Source organism: Saccostrea echinata, unplaced genomic scaffold (genome assembly GCF_033153115.1).
Source record: "Saccostrea echinata isolate AGI-Se365-2 ecotype Australia unplaced genomic scaffold, CSIRO_AGI_Sech_v1 ptg000064l, whole genome shotgun sequence".
NCBI classification, from domain to species: domain Eukaryota; kingdom Metazoa; phylum Mollusca; class Bivalvia; order Ostreida; family Ostreidae; genus Saccostrea; species Saccostrea echinata.
This window is the reverse complement of record NW_026889813.1, coordinates 2,660,891-2,672,182: the sequence shown is the minus strand read 5'-3', so window position 1 is coordinate 2,672,182 and position 11,292 is coordinate 2,660,891. Positions and strand designations below refer to the sequence as shown.

Genomic DNA, 11,292 nt, shown 5'->3' with positions numbered 1-11,292 from the left:
CTGTGTTTTCTATTGACTACTAATATCTGGCTTGTTAGCATGGTTAGTGGTCTCAGTTTTATGTGCTGTTCTATCTCCAGTAGTATGACGATGTCCTCGTTCATCGAATGTTGAGTCACTGAATCCAACCAATGAAATTAGTACTTGTACTTAAACGGATCCATTCTTGTATCTAGTCAAAGCTATCAGTACAGGCGTTGTGGTGGACCCCATTGGCAGCACGGATTAACTTACCATTACTGAATAACTGCTAAGGAGGTTTTCTTTAAATATATCACCCACTATTGATTTCATGAATTTTAAAAATGCAGATGTCAATATTTGGTAGTTTTTGAAAGACATTAACAATATGTATAGAGAACTTTTATCACTTTTATTTCCCTGCAATCCATATTCCTTAAATTTTTGTACACATTAATTTTGTATCTTTTGTATAAAAAAAAAATTATAAGAGGTAATATATCAAATATTAAAATTTACACAAGAGCTTAAATCATAACATCATATATTTAATAATGAGATTGGTTTTTTTTAAGTTCAAGTATATAAAGAGATTATCACAGATGCTTGCAAAAAGTTTCATGGATTTTCATCATGAGGACTTGACTACTTTGGGCATGCGCTTGAATATGCGGATGGCCCATCCCAACAGGAAGTTCCAGAGAGTCCTTGCCACAGACACACGATTAATCAACAGCCTCCACACTGCTATAATCAGGAACACATTCACAGCGAAGTTTATCCTCTGAAGTCTAAAAATATCAACAACAAAAACATTTACATGAAATGATTATACAAAGTTAAAAAGAATGAATCTTCATAACACTGCTTTCTCGCCCCTTTTTAAATACAGAATTTTACCTTTTCAAATCAGAACATTGTTGTATTATAGCTAAAGTCTTCAAGCATAGTCTGTATAGATACTCATAAAAGATTTTTGGGAAAGAAACTTTCAATATATACATTATATCAATTAAATAAAATCGTTAACTTCACTGTAAAATCCCGGTTTCGCCATTACAGCTACATGTATGTACTAGGTCATCGTATTATTTGAATGAGAAGGCGGGGCGTCTATCAAGCGTGCGATTAGTATGAATACATAAGCGTGTGTTCGAGGTATACTAAGTTTTATGATTAACTGACACCTAAAAAGCCCCTTTTCATGCTAGAGACAGACAAAATATAAGCATACATTTTTAATTTGGCTGGCTTAACTTTGATTTTTTTTTCTGCTTAACTTACGAGTCGTATTTGAAATGAGTTACTAGAAATTCGATAAACTATTTATACTTTAAATACACAATGGAATTCGGAAACAGAACGTACAACGAAGGATACACTATTTTTCATACTTTAAAGAAACCTTCTTTTTTTTAAAAAAAAAAAAAAAAAAAAAAAAGAGATAATTAATCCATTCAAGCTTATTACATAATTAGAAATTTTTCATATATACATGTATATATAATTTTGCAAAATCCGAGTGCTACAACAAATACACGTAGGCGGTTAAATTACGATATAAAATTACACTCGGTGTATAAAAAAATAGATAGTTAAGAAAGTGAAAATTTAAACGTTAATTAAACGTCAGTATCATCGCTGGTGGATAAAGAAACATCAGTGTCAGTGTACTTTGTACAGTCCAAATTGCATTGTTTCAAAAATTCTGTTTATTCATGCCAGACAAGTTAATATGATCTTCCTCATTTAGGAATTCATTAATTGTCGAAATCCACCCCTGTACTTTTAAATTTTAATAAACTCTCTCCCTGTAGTAAGATAAATAATAAATCACTCCGAGGTATTTTTAACGCCCTTTTTCACTCGACTGAATTTTTTTTACTAATATCTACGTTGACCGGACATGTGAAAGGGTCATACAAATGCATGTTCTTGCTTTTAGACATTATGCTTTAAAAATACCTGCGAACATGGACTTCTTTTTACATGATCTGCCCCGCCCCCCCCCCCCCCCCCCCAAAAAAAAAAATTGTGAAATTTGTGTCGATGTTAAAAGTTATAGCATTTGCTTCAGAAGAAACCCGTAGCTTCCCTCTGTTCAAATTAGGGGTGCTTTTTGTGCAAATGTATTCATCCAGTGACTTTTCATCCGATACACAGGTTTTTTGAGCGCTCCGTACTTTAATTTCTTTCCCTGAAGGTTTCTTCTATTGGAAGTATGCATTTGTGCACTTGTAACAAACAATTTATTTTTCTAAAGATATGATGAATTGGTGTTTTTCAAATAACGGACTATAAAATTAATGACAGTTTTAACTGAGAAAAAAATCTTTCATATCTTCCAAGTCAATGAAGGGAGCACTGATGTATATTTAGGGACAAGGGCAAATGTATAATATGTACCCACAGTAATTTAAATTTTAAAATTCTGTATTTATGAGACACAAGCAGTAAGTGCAAGCTATATGCTACAGGACTTCAATATAAATTGATAGATACTGAAAAAAATCAAACAAAATCGACTGTAAATCTTAACACATCTTAATCATAAAAAGTTTTCTTCCAGAATTTTAATTACCTATTTGAAAAATGATTTGACCATCGATAGCTCGCAGACACAATGTCGCACAGCTGTGCTCAAAGCGCGTGGAGGTGAATAGATTTGAGCCACGTGTTCAGTGCTTTGTTATTCATGAGGTCAAAGACGGGTTGAGATTTGTAAACAAGGTGCCTTTACTATGGAAACAAGCACCCGTGATTTTGCACCTTTTTGGAAAATAACAAATGAGCGCAAGACTGTTTCAATTTCTTTCAAGAATGTAAATGACTAGTATAACTCTTTACATTGACCATATTTACGACAACTTGAAACATCCATGCGCTCATATATAAAATGGGCCTGCAAAATGGGGGTGTGGCCTAAAGTCTATGAGAAATCGATGTAAACAACATACCCCTGCTATATTAATCACATAAATACCTATTTACAGTGCAAGGAAGTAAAAATTGAAATTGAAATTAATAAACAACAGTGTTTGATGGAAAGATTGAGGCAAAAATATGTAGAAAATCTTTAATTTAATTTTTTGTAAATTATCGGGGGGCCAGATTTGGACGTTTAAACGATTCATCCTTTGAAAAATTACTAAACAATTACATTAATCTTTGCACACACTTTAAACATTAGTGCAGTCTTTACTATTGCAGTCCCTACATAGCCTTGGCAGTAAAAAAAAAAAAAAAAATATTTCAGCAATAATTTCATCTTGAGTCATGTTCATCTTGTTCATCATACAATAAAACCACTGGAATCCCTCAAATCTTGTGACACAAATCACTAAATGCGAAATCAAAGATAAGAATTGATAAAAGTTAGAATAATCTACCTTTTTAGGGTCTGTCTAGCTTTTGACAACTCTGTAAGCTCCTCTCTCAGAACAAAACGTTTGATTCCCAAACAGTAGGACTCCATGTATGTGGGCCAGTGGATATTTTTGATATTAAAATTAAAAGCCTGATAAAAGAGGAAAATAAATGCATTGTAGTTGACATACCAAAAACCTCTATCGGCTAAAAACTTGGCAAAATGACTTCAAGCATTAAAATTTCTTATCTTCCATATCAGTTTATACACATGAAGAAAATAAATTATGAGATATTAAAGTTGAAATGATGCTATTTTTGTGAAAAGAATAATGTTTTTTCTGATTTTTAGAAATCCATAAGACACTAAAACTTGATCTAGTTTTTGTTAAATCTTAATGTATTTTACACATACTACATAGCTGCTCAATCTCAAAATATCTAGACAGCAAATTACACAGAAACATTGAATACATTTTTTCAAGAACAAAGCTGCATTACTTTTCTGTCCTCTGGTGACATTTTCTCTAGCAGTGCGTAATAGTTTTTGTTGGAGAAGATCCACTCATTCTGTGTGAAATAATCTAGACTCCCTACTGCCTTCCTAAGCTTGTCCTGAATCCGCACAAATCTTTAAATAGAATTAAAACAAATATAAGTCATGAAAGATAACACTCTACTCGTAGATCTTAGAATTCCATCAAAAATTTAGTTTTAGGTTGGATTGGAGAGGAACATACTTTTGCATGAAGAAATAAGCATACTGTAAAAGTAGAAATAATCGTTGGGGATTAAATTTCGTTTATTTTGTTGTTAACAATTATCAATGAAATGAAATCCCACACAAAATTTTTGTATGACTATATATTGAATGGAGCTTCTTTCAAAACAAAGAAATTTAATGCCAACGAAACCTTTTTAAATGACAAATCAATGAAATTTTATCTCAATGAAATGCTTCTTAAGTAAAGATAAAAGAAATTTTAAAGAGTTTTTGTCCTTAGAAATTTCAAGCTTCTATGTACACTTTGTCATATAATCAATAATCAAAAGACAAATATTTCAATCAATTTTTTTAAAATAACGACAGTGAAATCTTTTTTAAACACCTGCATTGTGCATATATATAATCAATAAATTATCAGTTGATAACCTTTGCTATTTGGATGTGTTATTTCATGACTGAAATATGGAATCTGACCTATTAGAACTTACATAAAGATAAAATATGACCTAGAAACCCACACACCATTAATATCAGTATCAACCTTCAGAACACATGCTGACAGGTAAATATCACACTTATCCACTTTTTATCAAACCTCTCACTACATTTTTATACCCCCTAGTAATATTCAATTCTACAGTGCTTTCTTTCTTATAATTCATTTCAAAGTCCCTACGAAGTAACTTTTATAAAATATAACAATAAAATTTGAAATTTTGTCTCCTGCTGTTATCATGCCTTTGACCATTTCAATTTGTTTAAAATGTATATGATTTGACTTACATGGGACGTTTACCGGAGACCCACATCATCATGTCCATAATGTAGGCTGGTAAAACATGGTCAAACAAGACACAGAGTTCATGCCATACACTGAAATCAGACGATAAATATGATTATTGATGAAATCAACCAAATTCTGGAATGTCAACTATGTATTACATTTCAAATGGAAAACGTTCACCCTGTGTTCTTTGTTTGACAAGATAAACATCTTAACGAACTTCAAATGTATTCTGTATACATGGAAAAAAAAAACAAAATCATGATGTCAGTAGTATAAGAGAAATGATTGTTCCACAATTTATTTTACGAAGGTGCAGTAAATTATTCCTAAGTGGCTAAGTGGCATTTGTTGATTAATGAGTGGCCACTAATTATTACAACTTTGTGATGCAATGCTTGAAATTAAATGATTTTAAAGTGCTTATCACTTACTAGTTCTTTGTAAAGCGAGGGTTGGGAATCCTTGCCACTGTATTAACTGGATTCTTCATGAAATATTCATAGGACATGCGTTCTACAAAACATATTTTTCCAGGTTAGAAAAAGAAATCAAGCATGACATCACTCTGACCAGAGTCAATCATTTTTCTTCTTGCAAAGAAAGACCTTAATTACATGCATATCAATTTACTTAAGAAGTAGCAAGGTACATGTACATGTATCTCTGTTTCATAAGTGATTGTATTCTAAAATGTGCATCTCTCCTTTCAGAATGTATTCATATGCCAAATTCTGAATGGCTAAAGCTTCCAAGCATACCCTGTAACATTGGGAACCTACCCATCTGTCCCCACGTAAACTTGTTCAGTTGTCCAGTGGTACAATGGAATACTTGAAGCTCATCTGACCTAAAAAATGAAAAGGAAAGTTTTACCAGCATATAATACTAATAATGGTAACTCAAAGAGAGTGAGGTTCTAGTGACCAGCATAGTCAAGTTACTCATAAGACTATTTCTTGATTTTCAAAATCAGTAGATTATCACCCCTACTGAATTTCGCCTTCATCCTTTAACTCCAATAAATATCTCAGTCCTTTGGATCTTTGGCCTTTTTCCATTGCCCAAAGATCACCACAGAAAGTATGAATAGTCCAATGGTCCTTAAAATAAACTAAACATGGATTTCGCTACACTTACTTGTTGACCACAGTATCCCAGGCTACTGCTATCATCATATTAGAGGCAATGTCGACAGGAATAACATCAGATGTTCCATAAAAGTTGCCCTTCATGATCCTCAGTAAGCCATTACCAATCTAGATTCGGGGGAAGGCAAGTTAAATGTTCTATATCATTTCTAACCAAACTACAAGTTCGTGAACTTGATTATACATGTAGTAGTACATGTATTATGTAATAATGAGTCTTCAATGATTGCAGATTAATGAAATTTAACAAATATGTACACAATCTTTCCAGGTAAGCAATCACTGATAGAAATTCTGTGAAAATAAGAAATCATTGTAATTGTATTCTTTAATCAGAAAGTGTTTGTTCCCACTTACAGCTGCTAGAAGTCCTGTTGGTCCATTGTAATTATCAACCCATCCCTAAAACACAAGAAATACATAAACTGTCCATTGTCAAATATTGTACAGAAATTATTCCTATATTTACTTCCTTCATTCTATTCATAAAAATTTTCACATTGTCAATAATGGATTGAAAAATGGTCCGTTTAGATACCTAATTGTATTATTTCACATGCACTAAATTCCACCTCTTAATCCATCTTTTTATATTTATTCAAAAACTTTCATGTAACAAACAATTTGAAATTTGCAGCAACCTCCTTTTTTGGTTACTCACTGGTACTGGTTCTTGCCAGGAAGCCCCCACTATTGAGGGTCTAAAAATAACTACAGGGAGGTCATCTTTGTTTTGGTACAGCAAATATTCTGCAATGGCTTTGGTGTAAGTGTAGGTGTTTGGTCTGTCTCCTACCATCTTTGGTGTCAGAGTGTTTAGAACATCCCCATCCATCCATCTTTAATTAATACAATCATATGAAATTTCGACTTCATCAAATGAGATATTTCTGCATGCAATGGCATAACACCAATGTATAAAACCAATACCAATACTTTACTTTAACAAAAGTAAAGTAAACCTTTGTATTCTATCATGAACATACAGATCAATTCATCAATCATATGAATTTCATTACAATACTACTATGCATAAAAAAAGAGTGATTTGTCTGAAAATACTTACTCGCATGCATCCAGTAATTTGTGAGGTGCTAATGGTGGATCGTACACTTTCTCTTCAATGTGTTTTACATTGCAATTGCAATATGCTGTTGAAACATGTAAGAATGCCTGAAAAATTAAAAAGACATGTCAGATTATAGATTAGGAATAAATATTGCCATGAGTATTTCTCTGAGCTTTTAAGATGACAAACAAAAAAAATTTTATAACTAGAAACAAAAAGTAATGAATGTAGATTAATATTCACCTCTAAGTTCTTGATTTTCTTACAAAAGTGAATCATTCTGTTGACTCCTACCACATTCATTTCTACTGATAACCTGTGAAAAAATAAATACAAGTAATCGTATAACTGACTTACTTTCACATCATTAGTATTCTCTACTAAAATATATTAACCAAGCCAAGATAAAATTATTCTTTTTTGGAATTACCTCCCGCCTCATTGCAAGAACCCCTCCTGAAAAAAAATTATTGACCAAGAATACATTTTTTTTTCAAGTCATTCAATTCTTGGCCTGTTATCACATGTACCACCCAAACACTTAATTAGCATCAGATCAAAGCAAAAAACTTGGTTCTTGGTTGATGGGAGATACCTTTTACAAAAAGATGGAAAATAATGTGTTCACTGCATACTGAGATTTTTATCAACTGTTTTTAATTTAACTTCAATTTTGAAAAAAAATAAATAAATTCCCTCCCTCCTTGGTCTGAAACCTCAAAGGCGGTAATTCTAAACAAACAATTTTTTAAGGATGGCCCTATCTTTGAGCAAACAACTTTATGAATACCATTCAATAATGTGAAGTTAAAAAATTCCATCTATTTTGTTCCATTTTGAATTCATTTTGAAAAACTATGCATGTATTTCAATGTGTGTTTTAATAAAATGTATATGTACATAAATGTACAATTTTCAATTTTGCTGCTCTTGTAATTGTTTTGTATTGTTGCATATATACACACATCTACATGTATAGTGTTTATGACTTAATACTGAATGTGTAATAAAACTCAACTAATCCGGATACCACTGGTTCCATAGAAATTGACCGGATTAGACAACATTCTGGATTACACAACATTTTAAACCATGAATTTACTGTAAAGGGATTTAAAGTTTACATTGTACAAGATTTCAAAATACACAACCTTTGGATTAGACAAGTTTCACTGTACTTCAATATTGCTAACATATGTACAATATGATACTTTAAACTTTATATACAGGTTGGTAGTTTTACTGAATTTTCTCACTTCATTTCCTCGTCAAACTTGACCGTTGCAGCTGAGTGGAAGACAACAGAGACATTGTTAACCACCATTTCCTCATCCCTCTGACTGACTCCAAGGTTTTCGTGGAGAATGTCCCCCGTCACAGCTATCACCTTCTTAGCATAATCTGGATTCTGTCTTTGGAGCTTCTCAAACAGCTTTAAACAGAAAATAAAATATCATACTATTAATTTGGTTGTTGAAAGGTATAAATTTTGACCACTGACAATATAGCTATTAATATAGAATTCAGAATTGTAAATGTTCCATTTAAATGTGAATGATTTTTTGATATTAGCTGTTTGTTTTTGTCCCTAATACAGACTTTTTCATTCAAGGACTCTGTTATTTCATGTGTACATAATGATTATTATTGACGGATGATAACATTTTGTTACTGTGAATTTTTTTTTATGAACAGTACGTTCACACTTGTCAATCCTATTTAATGTTGGTTTTCACTATGTAAACTAAGAAAAGTTAAATATGGTATACACTTAAGAGAAAGATTTTTAGGTGTAAATATATTTGATTTTAGGGTATGTGCACTTGTGTAAATATGTAATTGTAAAGCTAAGCATACTGTACATGTACATAAATTGACATATTCAAAATTTAGCGCAGTCACTGGGAATTGAGTGGTTGGCATAATCATGAATTAGCGCTACACAAGTCCACGCAATGTATTGTATTCATAAATGATTTATTAATGGTATTCATGAATTAGCCCATTGTTGTCCGTGCCAAAGCCGCTAAAATATGATGCCCATTTTTTAAGTACACATGTAGTATGCTACAGGGGCTTGCTACCAGTGTAAAAATTATATATCAAAATATCATATACTGTACCAACTTCTAAGACAACACAAAGGAGGATGTTATCTTGGACCCCTTCCTCTCTTCAATCTGTTTTCATTTTATTCCCCTGAATTTTACCAATTCACTGCCTCTTCAAGATTTCTGAATTTATTTTTGCATCTGTCTTAGAAGAATCATTTCTTAAAAGATCCAAGGCGATAGAACACAGGGCAATAAAAATGAAAACAGAGGTTGAAATGATGAAGGGGTCCAAGATGGCACCCTCCCTTGTTTTGTTTTAATAACTGGTATGATTTTTTAAATAAATATTTTTTTACACTCTGGGAGCAAGCCCCAATGGCATTATACAGTTGAACTTTGGTATCTCGAACACGATATCTCGAATACCATGGATATGTCGAAGTGATTTGGAAGTGCCAACCCCTTTTTCTTTCAGTATATTACCCTGGATATCTTGAATCCTAGCTACCCAAAGTAGCTATTTTTACCTACTTTTGCATTACTTGAATTTTGTGGCCAAACGGCAGAACGGCGCAACATGGTGAGTATCACATTTCTTGATAAAGTCACACTGATGATGAATACGACAAAATTTTGGCCAAAAAATGATTACTTCTTAAATTAACAATTTTGCATAGTAATTAATTTTTAATTTTTCAAAAATTTTTATTAATAGCTACGTAGGTAGAAACTGTCTTTGGACTGGACCTGTACAGATTACAGATGTGTGCTCATTTACATATCATGCTGGGCCTATGTGGCCAAGCTTTTTTTGTGAACTCATTAGACCCCTGTAAATAACTCTGAAGCTTTTACCTTGGAACAAAGGAGTTCTTCCAATCTCTGGCTGACATCTTTTCCCCTCTTTGGCCTGACCAAAATGTAAATATTCTTAATTCCAGGGCACCCTCTGAGAAGTTTTTCTAGGAGAGCTTTCCCCATAAAACCAGTTGCCCCCGTGATGAAGATGCTCCTACCATTGTAGAACTCTGAAATCGAATGCTTTCCTGCCATTCTGTCTACCACTAGAGAGAAGAATTCGAACTTTAAATCCTTAATTTGGTTGTATTAGTCAAATGTTGTACATTCAAAATGAGACTGATTATCAATTTATAATCATACTTCTGCTATTTGCTTATAATTTTTGGTTCTAATAACATCCTACTGGAGAAATTGAAGGCTTTGCTATTGCAAACAAACTCTTACCATCAACATCCCATACAAAAAGGAAGTTGTTCGAGCAGCGCCCTCTGTGGAATAGATAACTCGTACCTCTTATGATTCGAAGGTTGTTCATACCGCCACCCCCAACCCCCGCTTTAACTCAGCTATAGCATGCGCGGATCTAGAGGGGGTCGGGGGAGGGGGTTCCAGACCCCTGGAATTTGCAGCTATTAAAAGTATATACTGAAGCAAATAAAAAAATTACTTTGGACCCCCCAGAAAACGTGGACCCCACCGGCCATCACTACCACGAAATACATGTAGGTGTTTTTCACGTTTGGGAAATGGATTTTACGGGGGGTTTTGTTTATATTTGATTGCTGGTGTGTATGGTTTTTTTTTTTTTTTTTTTTTTTTTTTTGCTTGTCAAGAAATTTTCTGGGGTTTAAATATGTTTGGAAAGGGAATTTAGTTGTTTTTTTTGTTTTTTGTTTTCTTTTGTTTTGTTTTGTTTTGTTTTGTTTTTTGTTTTTGTTTTTGTTTTTGTTTTTTTGTTTTTTTTTTTTTTTTGTTTTTGTTTTTTTGCTGAAAAATTCAAATTCAATTCTTTAAATAGAGCGTTGCTATGGAAATTAGCCTTAAAAATATGCATAAAAATCTGAAAAATATACTGTTTCCTTGGATACGTACTCTTGTATGTAGATTCCCAAAACTTTTATGATTGATATATATGAACAACTGACCTGACTTTCAATTTTGACTACCACCCAATCTCTAACTGGATGCAAAAAGCTGGCACATAGGATTTAATATTGATATAAAATTAACAAAATCGAACATTTTCCCTTCTTGGTAACCATAGCAACAGTGTTGTATTTTTCAACAAACTTTATCAATATATGATATTCAACTTTAGTTCTACCAGATAAGTACTATTCAAAGTAAGTCAAATAATATGTTTCTTGATTAAAAGGTAA

General features: G+C 32.5%; 1 protein-coding gene across 1 annotated transcript; it reads right to left on the bottom strand.

Annotated features, from left to right (window-relative positions):
- Positions 1-354: 354 nt before the first annotated feature.
- Positions 355-10,185, bottom strand: LOC133175743 (fatty acyl-CoA reductase 1-like). The gene is made up of 13 exons (XM_061310851.1): positions 9,968-10,185; positions 8,315-8,490; positions 7,302-7,374; positions 7,056-7,162; positions 6,651-6,828; positions 6,347-6,391; positions 5,979-6,097; positions 5,621-5,688; positions 5,273-5,354; positions 4,838-4,927; positions 3,829-3,958; positions 3,351-3,478; positions 355-752 (listed from the first exon to the last, which is right to left on the bottom strand). Exons 1-13 carry the CDS (start codon positions 10,163-10,165, stop codon positions 593-595), a joined length of 1,554 nt encoding a protein of 517 aa, XP_061166835.1. The 5' UTR covers positions 10,166-10,185; the 3' UTR covers positions 355-592.
- Positions 10,186-11,292: the final 1,107 nt, after the last annotated feature.

Bases quoted from the DNA above. Each gene is read 5' to 3' on its own strand.
- LOC133175743 (XM_061310851.1), bottom strand. From the start codon at position 10,165: ATGGCAGGAAAGCATTCGATTTCAGAGTTCTACAATGGTAGGAGCATC. The intron at 5,689-5,978 runs GTAAGTGTAGCG...TTCATTTTTTAG, and splicing joins TGGGATACTGTGGTCAACAA to GTCAGATGAGCTTCAAGTAT. The intron at 3,479-3,828 runs GTAATGCAGCTT...CTCTTTTATCAG, and splicing joins TGTCACCAGAGGACAGAAAA to GCTTTTAATTTTAATATCAA.